The 24,673-nt window shown below is 56.1% G+C and overlaps 1 protein-coding gene across 4 annotated transcripts in view; it reads right to left on the minus strand.

Annotated features, from left to right (window-relative positions):
- Positions 1-24,673, minus strand: part of ASAP1 (ArfGAP with SH3 domain, ankyrin repeat and PH domain 1) — a 403,335-nt gene that overhangs the window by 119,098 nt on the left and 259,564 nt on the right. For all 4 annotated transcript variants that reach the window (XM_066578799.1, XM_066578798.1, XM_066578796.1 and 1 more), the window contains 5 exons: positions 16,297-16,369; positions 6,574-6,719; positions 5,499-5,573; positions 3,551-3,600; positions 1,305-1,434 (listed from right to left, as the gene is read on the minus strand). In XM_066578799.1, coding sequence (XP_066434896.1) covers positions 1,305-1,434; positions 3,551-3,600; positions 5,499-5,573; positions 6,574-6,719; positions 16,297-16,369 — 474 coding nt within the window. The remainder of the gene's footprint in view (positions 1-1,304; positions 1,435-3,550; positions 3,601-5,498; positions 5,574-6,573; positions 6,720-16,296; positions 16,370-24,673) is intronic.

Raw genomic sequence — 24,673 nt, forward strand, 5'->3', positions numbered from 1 at the left:
TGATCCCACTAATAGAACATATGGTGAGTCTATTCATCCAGTATACGAGGTTGTGTGCTGGGGGGGGGCGTGCTCTCACTAATAGGACACTTGGTGAGTCTATGCATCCAGTATACAAGGTTGTGTGCTGGGGGGACGTGATCCCACTAATAGGACGTATAGTGAGTCTATTCGTCCAGTATATTGGGTTGTGCGCTGGGGGGGGGCGTGATCCCACTAATAGGGAACGTGGTGAGTCTATTCATCCAGTATACAGGGTTGTGTGCTGGGGGGACGTGATCCCACTAATAGGACATATGGTGAGTCTATTCATCCAGTATATTGGGTTGTGTGCTGGGGGGACGTGATCCCCCTAACAGGACATATGGTGAGTCTATTCATCAAGTATACAAGGTTGTGTGCTGGGGGGACGTGATCCTGCTAATAGGGCGTATGGTGAGTCTATTCAAAAAGTATAAAAGGTTGTGTACTGGGGGGACGTGATCCCGCTAATGGGGCGTAAGGTGAGTCTATTCATCCAGTATATGGGGTTGTGTACCGGGGGGATGTGATCCCACTAATAGGGCGTATGGTGAGTCTATTTATCCAGTATATTGGGTTGTGTGCTGGTGGGACGTGATCCAACTAATACTGAACGTGGTGAGTCTATTCATCCAGTATACGAGGTTGTGTGCTGGGGGGACGTGATCCCACTAATAGGACGCATGGTGAGTCTATTCATCCAGTATATGGGGTTGTGTACCGGGGGGACGTGATCCCACTAATAGGACGTATGGTGAGTCTATTTATCCAGTATATTGGGTTGTGCGCTAGGGGGGGCGTGATCCCGCTAATAGGGAACGTGGTGAGTCTATTCATCCAGTATACGAGGTTGTGTGCTGGTGGGACGTGATCCGACTAATAGGACTCTTGGTGAGTCTATTCATCCAGTACACGAGGTTGTGTGCTGGGTGGACGTGATCCCACTAAAAGGGAACGTGGTGAGTCTATTCATCCAGTATATTGGGTTGTGTGCTGGGGGGACGTGATCCCACTAACAGGACGCATGGTGAGTCTATTCATCCAGTACACGAGGTTGTGTGCTGGGGGGACGTGATCCCACTAATAGGACGCATGGTGAGTCTATTCATCCAGTACACGAGGTTGTGTGCTGGGGGGACGTGATCCCACTAAAAGGGAACGTGGTGAGTCTATTCATCGAGTATATTGGGTTGTGTGCTGGGGGGACGTGATACTAATAGGGCAGATGAAAAGGGGTTTGTTACTGTCCCCTTCAGAGTTTATGGTGCGGTTGGTCATCTCACCTCACACATCTGTAACTGGAAGAGTCTCCTCTCCTTCTCCATCTCCTCGGCGATCTCGGCCCCCGTTATCTCCGTCCGGATCATCCCATGTTGCTTTGCGTGTTCTCTCTTCTCCTTTTCAATTTTGGTGCTAGAAATAAATGTCAAATCTCAACAAGGAATGACCAATCCGGCTCCGGCCGCTGTCAACAAGGAATGACCAATCCGGCTCCGGCCGCTGTCAAGAAAGAATGACCAATCCGGCTCCGGCAGCTGTCAAGAAAGAATGACCAATCCGGCTCCGGCCGCTGTCAAGAAAGAATGACCAATCCGGCTCTGGCCGCTGTCACGCTGAGGGTTATTGTCTGGGTCGATTCTGATCTGAAATCTGCAACCTGTTAGCCTCTCACGGGGTTTGGTTCCCTCATGGGGCTCCTCCGCACTCGCCAGCGCTGCACAGCATCAGGGTTTGTGCCTCTGCGGAGCACAGTCTAAGTTCAGCTAGTCGTGTATTTGGAGGTTGGATGGAGCCCCGGGCCAAACCCTCAAGTTCATCCACAACATTTGTAAATACAAGTCCGTGGCAGACCTCGTGGTCGGCTGGCATCCGTGGCACATCTGTGTGGATGTGGGGTGTGACTGTGTGAATGAGGCCCAACAAACACAGCGAACCGCTCAAGCCCCAACGACGTCCGCAGCGAGTCCCACAACATCCTGATAAATCCTCTACGGGGGCGATGTACTAACAAGTGGAAGTATAACATCCACTACACGAGCCAGCAGTCATGTGACCGCCGGGATGCTTGGCACAGCAGAGCTGCAGGGGCCTTCCAGACCCTGATCAGCTCTGCAGTGACTACAGTCACTACAGAGGATGTAACTGGGGCTCCGACGGCTGCCCCGGCTGTGAATGTCCCCCAAAGGTCTTATATGAGGTCATGGGGGACAAGGATGGTAAAAAGCAGAAGTAAAGAGAAATTACAGAATAGATCACCCACACGAGACACCAACCCAAGCCAGCGCTCCGGGCGCCCGGTAATCCCACACCGTACATACTATACATCAAGACCCCCACACACAATGAGGAACCGCCAGCTACTTCAGTGCAAATGAACCAATAACTATAAATGTTAATCATTTTATTCAGCTTTTTACACCCAATAAAACTAAAAAAAAATGAAAAGAAAAAGGCAAAATCATTAAACCCGCCCTATAAGTCACGGAAAAAAACAGCAAAAAGAGTTCAAAAAAAAGGAAAAAAAATGCGGCAGTAAGACCGCCACATGGGTCAAATCCCTACAGAGTCTGGTCCTTAAGGGGTTAATGTCTGGAACTAAGGGGGCGGAGTATCTCCAGTTGTCCTCCTCCTGGAGGGCTGGGGACGTGTCGCCTCCAGGACCCTCCAGAACCCATTGCCCTCCCACCCACCTCCTCTCCAGGATTTCTGGCATCATACTGGGGAAGACCACCCAATACACCCAGGGTGGGAGAGGGACTTGTCCCTGGAGCTGCAGGACTGACTGGGAGAGGGCATTCACGTTGGCACACACACTACCGCCTGCGCGGCGCCTCCTCTGCAGGCGGCACAGATGTCCAGACCCGCTCCACCATATATTCCCCTCAGTACCAGGCACCTGTTGGAGCTGTGGGTCCAGGCATGGCAGTGCCCGCTTATCCAGCCTTTCTGGAGGAAGGTCTCCCCTGTGGCACAACCAGCTTTGCTCTCTGTTATCTCTCAGTCAAAAACCGTTGCGGCAAAGCTGGCAGATTCCTTGGCCGCAGCATGTCAATTTTTTTCCCCCGCTGCGGCTGCTCTCGCGTCTATGGGAGCGCCAGCCGCTACGGTAAAGTGTGCTGTCAAGCCGCCCCTAAACCAGCGGCTGAGTGACGCGGGTTTTGAAGCGCTTTCCCGGCAAAAATCTCACGTTTTTTCGCTACAGCCAAACCGCGAGATTTCCGGCGCGACTCCACCCTGCGGGGACCCAGCCTTACTGGTTTATCTTTTCTAATTTCTCGGTTACTGCGGTCGTCCTGCAGGAGGCGCTAAATGTTGTGTCCAACTTATTATACAAATACTCTGCAAGTGCAACCATCCAGAAGTCCAGCAGACTCCTCATGGGACATCAACCCCCCACCGAGACCCCGAACAGGGACCCCCCACAGGGACCCCGAACAGAGACCCCCCCCCCCCACAGGGACCCCCCCCCCCACAGGGACCCCCCCCCACAGGGACCCCTGCCCTTCACTCCCTTTTGGCAAGGACTTACAATTTGGTTTCATAATCCTTCCAGGCCTTGTCAAATGGCTTCTTTAGGTCCTTGAAGGGGAAGATAAAAAACACAGAATAAGATGCAACCAAGACAAATACTGTGCAACTCCACCAGCAGCAGAATAGTGAGTGCAGCTCTGGGGTATAATACAGGATGTAACTCAGGAGCAGTACAGGATAAGTAATGTATGTACACAGTGACTCCACCAGCAGAATAGTGAGTACAGCTCTGGAGTATAATACAGGATGTACCTCAGGAGCAGTACAGGATAAGTAATGTATGTACACAGTGACTCCACCAGCAGAATAGTGAGTGCAGCTCTGGAGTATAATACAGGATGTAACTCAGGAGCAGTACAGGATAAGTAATGTATGTACACAGTGACTCCACCAGCAGAATAGTAAGTGCAGCTCTGGGGTATAATACAAGATGTAACTCAGGATCAGTACAGGATAAGTAATGTATGTACACAGTGACTCCACCAGCAGAATAGTGAGTGCAGCTCTGGAGTATAATACTGGATATAACTCAGGGTCAGTACAGGATAAGTAACGTATGTACAGAGTGACTCCAGCAGCAGAATAGTGAGTGCAGCTCTGGGGTATAATACAGGATGTAACTCAGGATCAGTGCAGGATAAGTAATGTATGTACACAGTGACTCCACCAGCAGAATAGTGAGTGCAGCTCTGGGGTATAATACAGGATGTAACTCAGGAGCAGTACAGGATAAGTAATGTATGTACACAGTGAATCCACCAGCAGAATAGTGAGTGCAGCTCTGGGGTATAATACAGGATGTAACTCAGGATCAGTACAGGATAAGTAATGTATGTACACAGTGACTCCACCAGCAGAATAGTGAGTGCAGCTCTGGGGTATAATACAGGATGTAACTCAGGATAAGTACAGGATAAGTAATATATGTACACAGTGACTCCACCAGCAGAATAGTGAGTGCAGCTCTGGGGTATAATACAGGATTTAACTCAGGAGCAGTACAGGATAAGTAATGTGTGTACACAGTGACTCTACCAGCAGAATAGTGAGTGCAGCTCTGGAGTATAATACAGGATGTAACTCAGGAGCAGTACAGGATAAGTAATGTATGTATACAGTGACTCCACCAGCAGAATAGTGAGTGCAGCTCTGGAGTATAATACAGGATGTAAGTCAGGAGCAGTACAGGATAAGTAATGTATGGACACAGTGACTCCACCAGCAGAATAGTGAGTGCAGCTCTGGAGTATAATACAGGATGTAACTGAGGGTCAGTACAGGATAAGTAATGTATGTACATAGTGACTCCACCAGCAGAATACTGAGTGCAGCTCTGGGGTATAATACAGGATGTAACTCAGGGTCAGTGCAGGATAAGTAATGTATGTACACAGTGACTCCACCAGCAGAATAGTGAGTGCAGCTCTGGGTCTGACTGTCAGTGACTTTGTGCCTTATATGAAGATTTCTAATCCTGTCCACATGTCGGGTGCCGCTGTGAAGTAGACAGGCCGCACACACTTCCCTTTAGCTCATTTATCTGTCTATATCGGCCTGCTCACATGGCTGTCCATTAAAGTCTATGGACGTGCGTGTGGAGACTGCGTATCAGTACGTAAGAGAAGTGTCATCCCGCTGTACCCTCTGCTGGGCACGCAGTATGGGCAGTGTATGACCAGCGGTCTATATACAGTACATGGCGGACGGGCAGCGTTTCCACACACATCTGAAGAGTGCGGGCAATTTTAAAACTAAGACAAGAGGAGTCACGTAGCACCGGCCGGTGTGGGAGCGGCACGCCGCCATTCGCAGTGCACTCGCAGCCCATTCGCAGTCTCGTCGCCAGCACGTATGGATGGAGAGTGTCGACGCTCCGGGGAGGCTGCAGCGTTGCACGCACGCGGCCGTGTGAACCAGCGCTAAACATGAAGCCGATCATTACTCACCCCTTTCACTCCTTTCAAGTCACCTTTAAGAAGGGAGTCCAGTGTGAAGATGACATTGTGGCTTAATCCCTGGAGCTAAAAGACGAGAAAACCAAGAGGTGAGACGGCCGTCCGATCAGACAGTACATCCTGCAATATGGCGGCCGGCGTCACCCACAGCGTCACGGACTACATGGCACTACTCACCCTACACCAAGCGAGCCAACAGTATCCGCTGCACCCGCCCTCCGCCGTAGCCTTGCCTGCAGAAGACGCAGCATCACCTGAGCTCTTGGTTTTATGGCACCGCGGATGTGAGCCCGGACGCCAGGACAACGGCTGGTGACACTGCCAGGACAGAGGGCTACAGTGCAGGATGGTGGTGGCCGAGGACGGGCAGGTATAGCTGGTGCCATAGGGGAAATGCTGTATGCTGATTGGGCGACCCCTTTAATACACTTTGTTTCAGGATCTCTCCTTGCAGTCAATGAATAGGAAATGGCCATATCCTGAGGCTGAAAAGCAGTAGCGACCCAGGACCTTCTCACGGGGGCTGCATCCAGACTACGCCCCCTCAGCACGAGTTAAATGCAGTGAAAGGGTTAATGTCCGGTGATGTAGGGCAGTGTATGGGTATCTGCTGGTGAAGGCCATACAAAGGGTTAATGGCAACATTCCTGGTGGTCTGCACCATTAACGGAGGGTTAATGTAAAGCCCCCTGGTGGTCTAGTGCTATGGAAGGGTTAGACCAGCAGGGGTGCGGTGCTGCATGCGCTGACCAGAGAGATATGTGAGGTCTGCCCGGCAGTGGACAGCCGTGCTTCGGACCACCACTAGTCAGCAGGTAGGTACCTGGCTGAGAGGGGCAGCAGCGCTGCATGGAGCATCGCACCACCACTGACTGTCCACTGATGACCCATCAGCTTGTCTCATAGTGCCCCCCAAAGACCTCCGAAGGGTCACATGACACCTCATTCCAGCCCTGACCTCTAATGATCAGGAGCAGCTCTATGATTGGCTGCAGCACCCTGTAGTTCAGCTCTGCTAGATGCGCTGCCTCTAGCGTCACTCATCTAGGAAGGTGCTTCCACTTACCAGGTTCTTGAGGAGTGTTGACAGCTCCTTGGTGAGAGTGGAAAACTTCACGAACGCGGTGCCCAAATCAGCGTTATCGCGGCTTAGGAAATTACTCCCGAACTTATCTAGCGCCTGAGCGTAGGTGTCCTCGTTCTGGATGTGATCTGCGGAAGAAACCAGAAGCTCTTACTGCAGGCATCAAACCGTTCCTAAAGGGACGTCTAGGACCACGAGATTGTGAACCTTTCCTGGGTCACCAGTGGGACATCGGTTAGGCCAATTCACGAATGAGTGAGCACTACTGTCACAGCGCTGTACGTGGCATAGTGGCGGTGCCTGGTACTGCAGCTCAGTCACTGGGACGTCACCGGCATGAGAAGAGACCATGGTGCTCACACCAGCTGATCAGCTGCGGACGCCCACTGATCTGGTACCATCGGCCGTGTGGATGAGAAGGAGGAGGCGCTATAAAACATGCCGCCATCTTGTCCCGCCGCACATATAGAAGAGGGCAGCAGTTTGTACAGGAGAGGTGAGGGGGGGGGGGGGGACAGAGGCCCGCCATACACCGCATCAGTCTGGGGGGGCAGCGCAGTGTGTCAGGACAGGAGCGTGCTCGCCTGTCCACATATACTGGTTAGTGAAAGCAGACAAGATGGACAGCGCCCACAGCACAGAGGACTTCAGGAGAGGAGGGTGAAGGGTCACGTGGAGACACTTGGGGCTCATACCATTCAGTGGAGTCACTGAAGAACACGTCCCCTGGCAGCACAGAGGATTTCAGGAGAGGCTGCTGAGCTCTCCTCCGCCTGCGGGCGCTACACCCCTGGATGCCAGCCTCCTCAACCCGGAGTAATCTCATCCCGCTGTAATAACGTATCTGGCTTCCTTATTTCAGCCGCCGTCCCGCCGGTCGGACGTGCGGTGTAGCAGAATTGCGCTCTCCCAGCATACGGCCTTAATCTATTATTTAACAAATCTTTTGGCTTCTGCCCAAAAAACTCCTGAGGAGCCGACAAGAAAACACGAAAACCTGAGCTATTTATACAAGAAGCCGCCTCCGGCAGGCTGTAATCAACCTTGTGCTGTCATTCGGGGCTGCAATACCCCAAACCTCCACTGTGAGGCGCTGCGTCTCCTCACCGCATCCACCAAAATGTTCCAAATGAAAGTTATTGCTACATTATTTGGTGTAATGAAAAGGGACGCTCCGCCCGGACCACCGACCTCAGCAGGAGGGGGAGATGGATCGCCGTGGTCTCTGCCGTTGTAGACACTAGGGGGCGCTCCGCCTGGACCACCGATCTCAGCAGGGAGGGAGGAGATGGATCGCCGTGCTCTCTGCCATGGTAGACACTAGGGGGCGCTCCGCCTGGACCACCGACCTCAGCAGGAGGGGGAGATGGATCGCCGTGCTCTCTGCCATGGTAGACACTAGGGGGCGCTCCGCCCGGACCACCGACCTCAGCAGGAGGGGAGATGGATCGCCGTGCTCTCTGCCATGCTAGACACTAGGGGGCGCTCCGCCCGGACCACCGATCTCAGCAGGAGGGGGAGATGGATCGCCGTGCTCTCTGCCATGGTAGACACTAGGGGGCGCTCCACCCGGACCACCGACCTCAGCAGGAGGGGAGATGGATCGCCGTGCTCTCTGCCATGGTAGACACTAGGGGGCGCTCCACCCGGACCACCGACCTCAGCAGGAGGGGAGATGGATCGCCGTGCTCTCTGCCATGGTAGACACTAGGGGGCGCTCCACCCGGACCACCGACCTCCTCAGCAGGAGGGGAGATGGATCGCCGTGCTCTCTGCCGTTGTAGACACTAGGGGGCGCTCCGCCCGGACCACCGACCTCAGCAGGGAGGGAGGAGATGGATCGCCGTGCTCTCTGCCGTTGTAGACACTAGGGGGCGCTCCGCCCGGACCACCGATCTCAGCAGGAGGGGGAAATGGATCGCCGTGCTCTCTGCCATGGTAGACACTAGGGGGCGCTCCGCCTGGACCACCGATCTCAGCAGGAGGGGGAGATGGATCGCCGTGCTCTCTGCCGTTGTAGACACTAGGGGGCGCTCCGCCTGGACCACCGATCTCAGCAGGGAGGGAGGAGATGGATCGCCGTGCTCTCTGCCATGGTAGACACTAGGGGGCGCTCCGCCTGGACCACCGACCTCAGCAGGAGGGGGAGATGGATCGCCGTGCTCTCTGCCACGGTAGACACTAGGGGGCGCTCCGCCCGGACCACCGACCTCAGCAGGAGGGGAGATGGATCGCCGTGCTCTCTGCCATGGTAGACACTAGGGGGCGCTCCGCCCGGACCACCGATCTCAGCAGGAGGGGGAGATGGATCGCCGTGCTCTCTGCCATGGTAGACACTAGGGGGCGCTCCACCCGGACCACCGACCTCAGCAGGAGGGGAGATGGATCGCCGTGCTCTCTGCCATGGTAGACACTAGGGGGCGCTCCACCCGGACCACCGACCTCAGCAGGAGGGGAGATGGATCGCCGTGCTCTCTGCCATGGTAGACACTAGGGGGCGCTCCACCCGGACCACCGACCTCCTCAGCAGGAGGGGAGATGGATCGCCGTGCTCTCTGCCGTTGTAGACACTAGGGGGCGCTCCGCCCGGACCACCGACCTCAGCAGGGAGGGAGGAGATGGATCGCCGTGCTCTCTGCCGTTGTAGACACTAGGGGGCGCTCCGCCCGGACCACCGATCTCAGCAGGAGGGGAAATGGATCGCCGTGCTCTTTGCCATGGTAGACACTAGGGGGCGCTCCGCCTGGACCACCGATCTCAGCAGGAGGGGGAGATGGATCGCCGTGCTCTCTGCCGTTGTAGACACTAGGGGGAGCTCCGCCCGGACCACCGACCTCAGCAGGAGGGGGAGATGGATCGCCATGCTATCTGCCATGGTAGACACTAGGGGGCGCTCCGCCTGGACCACCGATCTCAGCAGGAGGGGGAGATGGATCGCCGTGCTCTCTGCCGTTGTAGACACTAGGGGGAGCTCCGCCCGGACCACCGACCTCAGCAGGAGGGAGAGATGGATCGCCATGCTATCTGCCATGGTAGACACTAGGGGGCGCTCCGCCTGGACCACCGATCTCAGCAGGAGGGGGAGATGGATCGCCGTGCTCTCTGCCGTTGTAGACACTAGGGGGCGCTCCGCCTGGACCACCGATCTCAGCAGGAGGGGGAGATGGATCGCCATGCTCTCTGCCGTTGTAGACACTAGGGGGCGCTCCGCCCGGACCACCGACCTCAGCAGGAGGGGGGAGATGGATCGCTGTGCTCTCTGCCATGGTAGACACTAGGGGGTGCTCCACCTGGACCACCGACCTCAGCAAGAGGGGGGGGGATGGATTGCTGTGCTATCTGCCATGGTAGACACTAGGGGGCGCTCCGCCTGGACCACCGATCTCAGCAGGAGGGGGAGATGGATCGCCGTGCTATCTGCCATGGTAGACACTAGGGGGCGCTCCGCCTGGACCACCGATCTCAGTAGGAGGGGGAGATGGATCGCCGTGCTCTCTGCCGTTGTAGACACTAGGGGGCGCTCCGCCTGGACCACCGATCTCAGCAGGAGGGGGAGATGGATCGCCGTGCTATCTGCCATGGTAGACACTAGGGGGCGCTCCGCCTGGACCACCGATCTCAGCAGGAGGGGGAGATGGATCGCCGGGCTCTCTGCCATGGTAGACACTAGGGGGCGCTCCGCCTGGACCACCGATCTCAGCAGAAGGGGGAGATGGATCGCCGTGCTATCTGCCATGGTAGACATTAGGGGGCGCTCCGCCTGGACCACCGACCTCAGCAGGAGGGGGAGATGGATCGCCGTGCTATCTGCCATGGTAGACACTAGGGGGCGCTCCGCCTGGACCACCGATCTCAGCAGGAGGGGGAGATGGATCGCCGTGCTATCTGCCATGGTAGACACTAGGGGGCGCTCCGCCTGGACCACCGATCTCAGCAGGAGGGGGAGATGGATCGCCGGGCTCTCTGCCATGGTAGACACTAGGGGGCGCTCCGCCTGGACCACCGATCTCAGCAGAAGGGGGAGATGGATCGCCGTGCTATCTGCCATGGTAGACATTAGGGGGCGCTCCGCCTGGACCACCGACCTCAGCAGGAGGGGGAGATGGATCGCCGTGCTCTCTGCCGTTGTAGACACTAGGGGGCGCTCCGCCTGGACCACCGATCTCAGCAGGAAGGGGAGATGGATCGCAGTGCTCTCTGCCATGGTAGACACTAGGGGGCGCTCCACCTGGACCACCGACTTCAGTAGGAGGGGGGAGATGGATCGCCGTGCTCTCTGCCGTTGTAGACACTAGGGGGCGCTCCGCCCGGACCACCGATCTCAGCAGGAGGGGGAAATGGATCGCCGTGCTCTCTGCCATGGTAGACACTAGGGGGTGCTCCGCCCGGACCACCGATCTCAGCAGGAGGCGGAGATGGATCGCCATGCTCTCTGCCGTTGTAGACACTAGGTGGCGCTCCGCCCGGACCACCGACCTCAGCAGGAGGGGGAGATGGATGGCCGTGCTCTCTGCCATGGTAGACACTAGGGGGCGCTCCGCCTGGACCACCGATCTCAGCAGGAGGCGGAGATGGATCGCCGTGCTCTCTGCCATGGTAGACACTAGGGGGCGCTCCGCCCGGACCACCGATCTCAGCAGGAGGCGGAGATGGATCGCCATGCTCTCTGCCGTTGTAGACACTAGGTGGCGCTCCGCCTGGACCACCGATCTCAGCAGGAGGGGGAGATGGATCGCCGTGCTCTCTGCCATGGTAGACACTAGGAGGCGCTCCTCCCGGACCACCGACCTCAGCAGGAGGGGGAGATGGATCGCCGTGCTCTCTGCCGTTGTAGACACTAGGGGGCGCTCCGCCCGGACCACCGACCTCAGCAGGAGGGGAGATGGATCGCCGTGCTCTCTGCCGTTGTAGACACTAGGGGGCGCTCCACCTGGACCACCGACCTCAGTAGGAGGGGGGAGATGGATCGCCGTGCTCTCTGCCATGGTAGACACTAGGGGGCGCTCCGCCTGGACCACCGATCTCAGCAGGGAGGGAGGAGATGGATCGCCGTGCTCTCTGCCGTTGTAGACACTAGGGGGCGCTCCGCCTGGACCACCGATCTCAGCAGGAGGCGGAGATGGATCGCCGTGCTCTCTGCCATGGTAGACACTAGGGGGCGCACCGCCTGGACCACCGATCTCAGCAGGAGGGGGAGATGGATCGCCGTGCTCTCTGCCGTTGTAGACACTAGGGGGCGCTCCGCCTGGACCACCGATCTCAGCAGGAGGGGGAGATGGATCGCCGTGCTCTCTGCCATGGTAGACACTAGGGGGCGCTCCGCCTGGACCACCGACCTCAGCAGGAGGGGGGAGATGGATCGCCGTGCTCTCTGCCATGGTAGACACTAGGGGGCGCTCCGCCCGGACCACCGATCTCAGCAGGAGGCGGAGATGGATCGCCATGCTCTCTGCCGTTGTAGACACTAGGTGGCGCTCCGCCTGGACCACCGATCTCAGCAGGAGGGGGAGATGGATCGCCGTGCTCTCTGCCATGGTAGACACTAGGAGGCGCTCCTCCCGGACCACCGACCTCAGCAGGAGGGGAGATGGATCGCCGTGCTCTCTGCCGTTGTAGACACTAGGGGGCGCTCCGCCTGGACCACCGATCTCAGCAGGAGGGGAGATGGATCTCCGTGCTCTCTGCCGTTGTAGACACTAGGGGGCGCTCCACCTGGACCACCGACCTCAGTAGGAGGGGGGAGATGGATCGCCGTGCTCTCTGCCATGGTAGACACTAGGGGGCGCTCCGCCTGGACCACCGATCTCAGCAGGGAGGGAGGAGATGGATCGCCGTGCTCTCTGCCGTTGTAGACACTAGGGGGCGCTCCGCCTGGACCACCGATCTCAGCAGGAGGCGGAGATGGATCGCCGTGCTCTCTGCCATGGTAGACACTAGGGGGCGCACCGCCTGGACCACCGATCTCAGCAGGAGGGGGAGATGGATCGCCGTGCTCTCTGCCGTTGTAGACACTAGGGGGCGCTCCGCCTGGACCACCGATCTCAGCAGGAGGGGGAGATGGATCGCCGTGCTCTCTGCCATGGTAGACACTAGGGGGCGCTCCGCCTGGACCACCGACCTCAGCAGGAGGGGGGAGATGGATCGCCGTGCTCTCTGCTGTTGTAGACACTAGGGGGCGCTCCGCCTGGACCACCGATCTCAGCAGGGGGGGGGGGAGATGGATCGCCGTGCTCTCTGCCATGGTAGACACTAGGGGGCGCTCCGCCTGGACCACCGATCTCAGCAGAAGGGGGAGATGGATCGTCGTGCTCTCTGCTGTTGTAGACACTAGGGGGCGCTCCGCCTGGACCACCGACCTCAGCAGGAGGGGGAGATGGATCGCCGTGCTCTCTGCCATGGTAGACACTAGGGGGCGCTCCACCTGGACCACCGACCTCAGCAGGAGGGGGGAGATGGATCGCCGTGCTCTCTGCTGTTGTAGACACTAGGGGGCGCTCCGCCTGGACCACCGACCTCAGCAGGAGGGGGAGATGGATCGCCGTGCTCTCTGCCATGGTAGACACTAGGGGGCGCTCCACCTGGACCACCGACCTCAGCAGGAGGGGGGAGATGGATCGCCGTGCTCTCTGCTGTTGTAGACACTAGGGGGCGCTCCGCCCGGACCACCGATCTCAGCAGGAGGCGGAGATGGATCGCCGTGCTCTCTGCCATGGTAGACACTAGGGGGCGCTCCGCCTGGACCACCGACCTCAGCAGGAGGGGGGAGATGGATCGCCGTGCTCTCTGCCGTTGTAGACACTAGGGGGCGCACCGCCTGGACCACCGATCTCAGCAGGAGGAGGAAATGGATCGCCGTGCTCTCTGCCATGGTAGACACTAGGGGGCGCTCCGCCTGGACCACCGACTTCAGCAGGAGGGGAGATGGATCGCCGTGCTCTCTGCCAATGGGGCTTATTCACTAACACTGCTGGTCTAACACCACCTACTATTTGGCTTATTTTACACCAAAAATTGTGCCAAAACTTTGACACAATTTCCATCACTTTTTGGCGCTTTTTCAGACAAATCAGAAAAACTGTCAGAAAGTGTCTAAACAGACATTAATCCGACACACTGAATACACTGAAAGGTGCAGAAGTACTGCGGTGTATTATCAGAGACGGAAACAAAATGTAATTAAGATAACCTTGTTTCACACTTTTTCCTCGTTGTTTAAAAAAATAACCCAAATCCCACCCGGTGTCGTCCGATCGGCAGCGACCGGCGCAACAACCGGAACACCGTCTGTCCTGATGGCAAACCCAACGATGTTAGTGACAAGTATAGAAGGAGCGACAAGAAACGCGCAGGATGTCTGCAGCAGCTGGGGCTGGTAACCCCTTCAGGGCCGGTCCCCCTGATCACGGCCGCAGAGGCTGGTAACCCCTTCAGGGCCGGTCCCCGTGATCACGGCCGCAGGGGCTGGTAACCCCTTCAGGGCCGGTCCCCCTGATCACGGCCGCAGGGGCTGGTAACCCCTTCAGTGCCGCTCCCCCTGATCACGGCGGCAGGGGCTGGTAACCCCTTCAGGGCCGGTCCCACTGATCACGGCCGCAGGGGCTGGTAACCCCTTCAGGGCCGGTCCCCCTGATCACGGCCGCAGAGGCTGGTAACCCCTTCAGGGCCGGTCCCCCTGATCACGGCCGCAGGGGGAGCTTCCGCACACATCATGTCCTGTGCACACAGCTCTGAAGTACTCTGCGCTGCTGGGACCCAGGAGCTTCCGCACACATCATGTCCCGTGCCACAGCTCTGAAGTACTCTGCGCTGCTGGGACCCGGGAGCTTCCCCACACATCATGTCCCGTGCCACAGCTCTGAAGTACTCTGCGCTGCTGGGACCCGGGAGCTTCCCCACACATCATGTCACGTGCCACAGCTCTGAAGTACTCTGCGCTGCTGGGACTCGGGAGCTTCCCCACACATCACATCCTGTGCACACAGCTCTGAAGTACTCTACGCTGCTGGGACCCGGGAGCTTCCGTACACATCATGTCCCGTGCACACAGCTCTGAAGTACTCTGCACTGCTAGGACCCGGGAGCTTCCCCACACATCATGTCCTGTGCACACAGCTCTGAAGTACTCTGCGCTGCTGGGACCCGGGAGCTTCCGCACACATCATGTCCTGTGCACACAGCTCTGAAGTACTCTGCGCTGCTGGGACCCGGGAGCTTCCGCACACATCATGTCCCGTGCACACAGCTCTGAAGTACTCTGCGCTGCTGGGACCCGGGAGCTTCCGCACACATCATGTCCTGTGCACACAGCTCTGAAGTACTCTGCGCTGCTGGGACCCGGGAGCTTCCCCACACATCATGTCCTGTGCACACAGCTCTGAAGTACTCTGCGCTGCTGGGACCCGGGAGCTTCCGCACACATCATGTCCCGTGCACACAGCTCTGAAGTACTCTGCGCTGCTGGGACCCGGGAGCTTCCCCACACATCATGTCCTGTGCACACAGCTCTGAAGTACTCTGCGCTGCTGGGACCCGGGAGCTTCCGCACACATCATGTCCTGTGCACACAGCTCTGAAGTACTCTGCGCTGCTGGGACCCGGGAGCTTCCCCACACATCACATCCTGTGCACACAGCTCTGAAGTACTCTGTGCTGCTGTGACCCGGGAGCTTCCGCACACATCATGTCCTGTGCACACAGCTCTGAAGTACTCTGCGCTGCTGGGACCCGGGAGCTTCCGCACACATCATGTCCCGTGCAGACAGCTCTGAAGTACTCTGCGCTGCTGGGACCCGGGAGCTTCCCCACACATCATGTCCTGTGCACACAGCTCTGAAGTACTCTGTGCTGCTGTGACCCGGGAGCTTCCGCACACATCATGTCCTGTGCACACAGCTCTGAAGTACTCTGCGCTGCTGGGACCCGGGAGCTTCCGCACACATCATGTCCTGTGCACACAGCTCTGAAGTACTCTGCGCTGCTGGGACCCGGGAGCTTCCCCACACATCATGTCCTGTGCACACAGCTCTGAAGTACTCTGCGCTGCTGGGACCCGGGAGCTTCCGCACACATCATGTCCCGTGCACACAGCTCTGAAGTACTCTGCGCTGCTGGGACCCGGGAGCTTCCCCACACATCATGTCCTGTGCACACAGCTCTGAAGTACTCTGCGCTGCTGGGACCCGGGAGCTTCCGCACACATCATGTCCTGTGCACACAGCTCTGAAGTACTCTGCGCTGCTGGGACCCGGGAGCTTCCCCACACATCATGTCCTGTGCACCCAGCTCTGAAGTACTCTGCGCTGCTGGGACCCGGGAGCTTCCGCACACATCATGTCCCGTGCACACAGCTCTGAAGTACTCTGCGCTGCTGGGACCCGGGAGCTTCCCCACACATCATGTCCTGTGCACACAGCTCTGAAGTACTCTGCGCTGCTGGGACCCGGGAGCTTCCGCACACATCATGTCCCGTGCACACAGCTCTGAAGTACTCTGCGCTGCTAGGACCCGGGAGCTTCCGCACACATCATGTCCTGTGCACACAGCTCTGAAGTACTCTGCGCTGCTAGGACCCGGGAGCTTCCGCACACATCACATCCTGTGAACACAGCTCTGAAGTACTCTGTGCTGCCATCCTCCTCACATCTTTACACAAGGATAAAGTGTCGAGTGCGGACAGGGAAGGCGCCTCCCGCAGTCTGTACTTACCTTGACCTGAATTATAGATGGCTTTTACGCTTTTCTTGACCTTCTGCAATGCCGTCCTGTCCTGGTCTAGCACCTAAAGATAGAAAAAACATCTGATCAGACAACAAACCCACTACAAAAACATAGATGATACAGACAGAACTGGCGGACTACCAGGTGCCTCCAGCCCAAACCCCCAATACTCCAGAAAAATAGGAACTAAAGCCCCAGTGACACGCAACGATCACTCAAAAGGTCTTCAAATGTTGGCTTTTGAGCGATAATCGTTGCGTGTAAACACTTCCATCTTTTACTCTTCGGCTCAACAATGATTTTTAGGTGAGTATAAAATCCATTGTTCAGCCAGAGAGAGATAGCAGGGACCGCAGGCTGTGTTCTCCATGGGAGCAGCTGGTTACATTATATTCAGCTGATAGCTCGCGGCAGCTGGTGAGAAGACAATGCAGCTGAGTGTAAAGTCCAGACCGCTCATTAGGAGGGCTTTACACTAGAACAATCTGGGAAGGGAAAGGTAAAAATATACATCTAATTAATGCATCCGAGACCCTCGCTATTAGAAGGGAAAGAACACAGACCAAAAAAATCAGAAGGCAAGTAGAGGAGCAAGAGACCCCGATCACAAACTAACATGTTTCCACACAAATGCACAGAGCATGGGGAACAAACAAGGAGAACTGGAGCTCCGAACACAGGAAGAGAAATATGATGTCATCGGCATCACGGAAACTTGGTGGGATGATACAACGCTCTCCTCGACCCCCTCCAGTCCGGTGTCCGCCCTCTACACTCGACCAAAACCACCCTCATAAAAGTATCAAAGAACCTGGCAACAGCAAAGTTGTCCTAAAGGACATTGCTCTCTCCTGGTTCTTCTCCTAGCTCTCTGACCGCTCTTTCAGCATCTCCCTTGCTGGCTCTCCATCTTCTCTGCTCCCCCTCGCTGTTGGGGTCCCCCAGGGCTCAGTTCTTGGTCCCCTCTCCTCCTCGCTGTTGGGGTCCCCCAGGGCTCAGTTCTTGGTCCCCTCTCCTCCTCGCTGTTGGGGTCCCCCAGGGCTCAGTCCTTGATCCCCTTCTCTTCTCCATCTACACAGCCCCAATAGGACAAACCATCCGCAGATTCGGCCTCCACTACCATCTCTACGCTGATGACACCCAGCTATACCCCTCCTCCTGTAATCTCTCTGCACCTCTCCTCTAGACTGTCTGTCTGTCCGCCGTCTCTAACACCAGGTCCTCCCGCTGTCTTAACCTCTCAAAAACTGATGACCTTGTCTTCTCACTCGCAACCAGCCGACCTCGCCCAACATCTCCATATCAGTATCTGGCACCACCATAACCCCAGACAGCTCACCCGCTGCGGTCACACTGGACTCTGACCTTCCTTTACCCCCCACACCCAATCCCTGGCCCGAACATGCCGCCTGCACCTCAGGAACATTGCCAACATCCGGCTGTTCCTCACAACGGACGCGCTAAAGATACTCGTGGTCGCCCAAATCCATTCCCGACTCAACTACTGCAACTCCCTGCTGATCAGCCTCCCCCGCACCGGACTCGCTCCACTCCAATCCATCCTGAATGTGGCAGCCAGGCTCATCTTCCTGTCCAGCCACAGCGCAGACGCCCCTGCACTATGGCAGTCGCTGCACTGGGTGCTTATCCACTACAGAACACAATTCACACTCATCACCCTCACCCACAAAGCTCTTCACGATGCCACCGTACATCACCCAGCCCATGCTCCGCTCCACATCACCGTAATCACCTCCTGTCCATGCATCACCCAGCCCACACACTGCCCACCACTGTACATCACCCAGCCCAGACACCACACCAACATACATCACCCAGCCCGTACACTACACACCACCGTACAGCACCCAACCCATGCTCCAGCGTACATCGCTCCCCTCCTGTGCATCACCCAGCCCGCGCCACCGTACATCAGCTCCTGTCCGTACATCACTAAGCCTACGCTCCGCGCCACCGTACATCACCTCCTCCTGTCCATACATCACCCAGCCCGCACACTACACACCACCGTACATCACCTCCTCCTGTCCGTACATCACCCAGCCCGCACACTGCCCACCACCGTACATCACCTCCTCCTGTCCGTACATCACCCAGCCCACACACTGCCCACCACCATACATCACCCAGCCCACAGACACCACACCAACATACATCACCCAGCCCACTCACTACACACCACCGTACATCACCCAGCCCGCACACTACACACCACCGTACATCACCTCCTCCTGTCCGTACATCACCCAGCCCGCACACTGCCCACCACCGTACATCACCTCCTCCTGTCCGTACAGCACCCAACCCATGCTCCAGCGTGCATCGCTCCCCTCCTGTGCATCACCCAGCCCGCGCCACCGTACATCAGCTCCTGTCCGTACATCACTCAGCCTACGCTCCGCACCACCGTACATCACCTCCTCCTGTCCATACATCACCCAGCCCACACACTGCCCACCACCATACATCACCCAGCCCACAGACACCACACCAACATACATCACCCAGCCCACTCACTACACACCACCGTACATCACCCAGCCCGCACACTACACACCACCGTACATCACCTCCTCCTGTCCGTACATCACCCAGCCCGCACACTGCCCACCACTGTACATCACCTCCTCCTGTCTGTACATCACCCAGCCCGCACACTACACACCACCGTACATCACCTCCTCCTGTCCGTACATCACCCAGCCCGCACACTGCCCACCACCGTACATCACCCAGCCCACAGACACCACACCAACATACATCACCCAGCCCACTCACACCACACCAACATACATCACCCAGCCCACTCACTACACACCACCGTACATCACCCAGCCTGCACACTACACACCACCGTACATCACCCAGCCTGCACACTACACACCACCGTACATCACCCAGCCTGCACACTACACACCACCATACATCACCCAGCCTGCACACTACACACCACCGTACATCACCCAGCCCGCACACTGCCCACCACTGTACATCACCCAGCCCTCACACTGCACACCACCGTACATCACCTCCTCCTGTCCGTACATCACCCAGCCCGCACACTACACACCACCGTACATCACCTCCTCCTGTCCGTACATCACCCAGCCCGCACACTACACACCACCGTACATCACCCAGCCCATGCTCCGCTCCACCATACATCGCTTCCCTCCAGTACACGGACCCTCTGAACGCTCTAGCCCAAGGCATCCGGACCATCCCCGATATGCAGAGCTTCAGACACGCCTTGAAAACGCACCTCTTCAAAGTAGCATACCAAACCCCCTGATCTAGTCCCCCACCGCCACGATACACCCCTGCACCTCCCTATGGCTTTCCACTTTTGCTTATCATGTACCCTTCCTGCCCCGCACCTCCTGTACTGCCCCCGCCCCGTTTGTGTCCTAAAAACTGTATAGCACATGTTATTGTCACGTTGCTGTGTTCGCCCTTGCTTACGCTGCCGGCCCCGCTATCTTGTGTATCACCCCACCCCCTCGCCTATCCCGATACCTTCTGTATGACCCCCCAACCCCTCGCTTGCCCCTGTACCTTGTGTATCACCCCCAACCCCCTCACCTGCCCCCGTACCTTCTGTATTAACCCCAACTCCTCGCCTGCCCCTGTACCTTCTGTATCACCTCCAACCCCTCGCCTGCCCCCGTACCTTCTGTATCACCCCAACCCCTCACCTGCCCCTGTACCTTGTGTATCACCTCCAACCCCTCGCCTGCCCCTGTACCTTCTGTATCACCTCCAACCCCTCACCTGCCCCTGTACCTTCTGTATCACCTCCAACCCCTCACCTGCCCCTGTACCTTCTGTATCACCTCCAACCCCTCACCTGCCCCTGTACCTTCTGTATCACCTCCAACCTCTCACCTGCCCCTGTACCTTCTGTATCACCCCCAACTCCTCGCCTGCCCCTGTACTTTCTGTATCACCCCCAACTCCTCGCCTGCCCCTGTACTTTCTGTATCACCCCCAACTCCTCGCCTGCCCCTGTACCTTCTGTATCACCCCAACCCCTCGCCTGCCCCTGTACCTTCTGTATCACCCCCAACTCCTCGCCTGCCCCTGTACTTTCTGTATCACCCCCAACTCCTCGCCTGCCCCTGTACTTTCTGTATCACCCCCAACTCCTCGCCTGCCCCTGTACTTTCTGTATCACCCCCAACTCCTCGCCTGCCCCTGTACCTTCTGTATCACCCCCAACTCCTCGCCTGCCCCTGTACTTTCTGTATCACCCCCAACTCCTCGCCTGCCCCTGTACTTTCTGTATCACCCACACCCTCTTATTTCATTTTATGAAGTCAATGTTACTTTAGAGTAACCAAGGAATAAAATATGCATACACAGAGCGTTAGATTCTCCTCAGACTGCATGTACCGATGTCCCTCTGCAGAATGTGCCCCCCCCCCACTCTCCTCATTTAGGACCAAAAGAATGCTTGCGCCAAATTTCACAAAAAGTTACATTACATAGGAGTGCACTTACTTTATCAATTATCATTGAATAATCGAGTTGTGATCCCTTTACTTTTCCTATTTAGCACCTAAAGTATGGTCATGCCAAATTTCACGTTTGCACTACACCAGGGAGTTACATTACATAGGGGTGCACTTACTTTTGCAATTAGCATTGAATAATCGAGTTGTGACCGCTTTACTTTTCCCATCTAGGTAAACAATGGTTGTGCTAAATTTCATATTTGTACAACATCGGGAAGTTAGAGAATTAGATTAGGTACATTACACAGGAAGCCAATAGTTTTGCAATTAGCATTAAAAAAAATCATGTTGTGACCCCTTTACTCTTCCTACTTAGGACCTAAAGAATGCTCCTTCCAATTTCATGTTAGAGAATTAGTGGCGAGTCAGTCAGTGAGTCAGGACTTTCACACATATATATTGTAGTGGAGTAATGGCTAAAGTCCTGGATGGTGTGTATATACCACAGAGATTCCTAAACTCCAGGATATAACTAGAGATTACATGAGACAGGGGCTGGAGCATAACTGGAAAAGGAGCAGGAAAAGCTCAGTAAGAGAGAGATTGTGGCAGAGTGTTCAGCCGAACCAGAGAGAGGACAGACGTGTGCAGAGTCCAGGGAAAGCTGGGTGAAGAGAACCTGGAGAGCTGAGGGAAGCAAAACCCTGGGGAAAGGGTTGGGTGAGAATCCCTGCATCAGATTACAAGGACTGTTATTTTGTGCCGTATGGACATTATATGGCTGGAGAAAGCCTGTGTTTGTTTATGACTGAGCGTTTGGCAATAAACCCCCCTGCTTTACCATCACCGGCCTCTGCTGCCGCCGGACTGCCTACAGCGGAAACATACCTGTTGTGGATGCTTCTTACATATGGTGGAGGATGCGGGCATTGATTTATACGGCGGTGAATGTCCTGGCTCCAGACAGCAGTTAAAATGCAAACAGCTGCTGCAAGTATGGAGGAGTTGGTGAGCAACTAGTACAGATGAATGTACAGCAACACAAGACAAGTGCCCAGCAGCAAAAGCCCATGTGGAGGCTATGCAGGTGCAGCAAAAGCCCATGTGGAGGCTATGCAGGTGCAGCAAAAGCCCATGTGGAGGCTATGCAGGTGCAGCAAAAGCCCATGTGGAGGCTATGCAGGTGCAGCAAAAGCCCATGTGGAGGCTATGCAGGTGCAGCAAAAGCCCATGTGGAGGCTATGCAGGTGCAGCAAAAGCCCATGTGGAGGCTATGCAGGTGCAGCAAAAGCCCATGTGGAGGCTATGCAGGTGCAGCAAAAGCCCATGTGGAGGCTATGCAGGTGCAGCAAAAGCCCATGTGGAGGCTATGCAGGTGCAGCAAAAGCCCATGTGGAGGCTATGCAGGTGCAGCAAAAAGCCCATGTGGAGGCTATGCAGGTGCAGCAGGAGACAAATCAGCTCCTTGTGAAGCAGCTTGCTATGCTGACAGTCAGTCAGGGTGAAAGAGACTTCAGTCCTCTCTGACCAAAGTGCTGGTAAAGATGCCCTGAAAGCAGTGAGAGGGGCTTTACAAAAGATGGCCCCAGAGGACCACGTGGAAGCCTTCCTGACCATATTTGAGAGAATAGCAGAAAGGGAAAAACTGCCCTCTGAGCGGTGGGCTGATGTGGTGGCCCCTTAGGCTGATGTGGTGGCCCCTTAGGCTGATGTGGTGGCCCCTTAAGCTGATGTGCTGGCCCCTTAAGCTGATGTGCTGGCCCCTTAAGCTGATGTGCTGGCCCCTTAAGCTGAGGTGGTGGCCCCTTAAGCTGAGGTGGTGGCCCCTTAAGCTGAGGTGGTGGCCCCTTACTTAAAGGGGTTGTCCCGCGCCGAAACGGGTTTTTTTTTTTTTCAACCCCCCCCCCGTTCGGCGCGAGACAACCCCGATGCAGGGAGGTAAAGAAAGCTCACCGGAGCGCTTACCTGAATCCCCGCGCTCCGGTGACTTCTCTACTCACCGCTGAAGATGGCCTCTTCCTCCGTGGACCGCAGCTCTTCTGTGCGGTCCACTGCCGATTCCAGCCTCCTGATTGGCTGGAATCGGCACGTGACGGGGCGGAGCTACACGGAGCTACACGGAGCCCCATAGAAGACTGCAGAAGACCCGGACTGCGCAAGCGCGGCTAATTTGGCCATCGGAGGGCGAAAATTAGTCGGCACCATGGAGACGAGGACGCCAGCAACGGAACAGGTAAGTATAAAACTTTTTATAACTTCTGCATGGCTCATAATTAATGCACAATGTACATTACAAAGTGCATTATTATGGCCATGCAGAAGTGTACAGACCCACTTGCTGCCTCGGGACAACCCCTTTAACGGGAGAATCTCAAAAGGCTTATTATGACCTGACCCAACAGGACGCAAAGGAATATAGCAAGCTGAAAGCAGAGATTCTTGCTTGCCTGGTGTTCGCCATGGATGTATAGCGATAATAAGCCTCCCAGGTCACAGATGTTCGATCCGTTTCATCTTGTTCAGAAATGGCTGCAGCCTGAGACTTCCTCCCTACGCAGATCATAGAAAGAGCGGTAGTGGACAGATTTATTCAGGCTCTACCTAAATCCATACACGCTGGGTCGCTCAGGGAGACCCACACAACGCAGATCAATTGGTGAACCTGGTAGAGCGATAGGTCACTGCGGAGGACACTAGTCGGCTCTGCTGGAGGAGGACTTCCTTACCGCGGCTTTAAACAGGGCACCAAGCCTAGAGGAACAAGGCCCCAAGTTGTCCCAGAGTGGAAGCGGCGGAATACGGAGAGGTTTGGGTATACTGGACAGAGTCCCCTCGCCCCATTGTTTGCTGGGAGTGTCAGGCCCCAGGCCATGTTGCTGCACGCTGCTCTACCCTTATGGAACGATTGGATTGCACCTATGGGCGCCGCCGTTCTCTATACGCACACCCCGTGTACAGTGCAGTTTCCTCATTGGAGCAACAGCCCCAACTAGGTCAAGTGAGCATTAGCAATGTGACGGTCAATGCTCTGCTGGACTCGGGGAGTTTGATCACCTTGGTGTCGGCCCTTGTTCCCCATGTGTTGATTCCACAGGAACGCATGATGGTGCTATATACATAGCACTCATGGGGATACAAAGGACTATCCTGTGGCTCAAGTGTCTATAAACACCGAATGTGGGGCGGTCCCCCATAAAGTTGGGGTTGTGGTGAATTTGGTGCACCCCACTATAATTGGGAGAGACTTTCCACTATTCTGGGATTTGTGGGCTCGAGTTACACTTCCCAGGGGCCTTGGGGGTCCTAAAAGATCTTGTTATACGACTTCAGAAACTGGGGTAGAGACCCCGGTCGAGTTAACAGAATTTCCCTGGACAGTGTTAATAGGAGATGAAGAGGAGGATCTACGGAAACCCCCGCTATACATGATTTGGGGGTGTCACGGGACAATTTTGGTACCGAACAACTGACTGATCTTACCCTGGAAAATGCTCACAAAAATGTGTCTGTGGTGAATGGGGTCCCCCAAAATCCTGGGGCTGAGAATCGGTTCCCTCATTTCACTATGAATCAGGGCATGTTGTATCGGGTAATAATCGTTAGAGACGAGGTGGTGGGACAGCTTCTGGTCCTGACTTGTTATAGACGCACCGTATTAAACATGGCTCACTCATGACTTGGGAGGCCATTTGGGGGTCAATAAAAAGCAGGAACGTATTCTGCAGAGATTTTTTTGGCCTGGATGTCACAAAGAAATCTTGAATTTTTGCCCGAGCTGTCCCATGTGCCAGCTAACCTCACCGATTGCCCATTTTAAAAGCCCGTTGGTTCCTTTACCAATAATCGAGGTACCATTTGACCGTATTGATATGGACATTGTAGGACTGTTA

The sequence above is a fragment of the Eleutherodactylus coqui genome, chromosome 9, assembly GCF_035609145.1.
Source record: "Eleutherodactylus coqui strain aEleCoq1 chromosome 9, aEleCoq1.hap1, whole genome shotgun sequence".
NCBI lineage: Eukaryota > Metazoa > Chordata > Amphibia > Anura > Eleutherodactylidae > Eleutherodactylus > Eleutherodactylus coqui.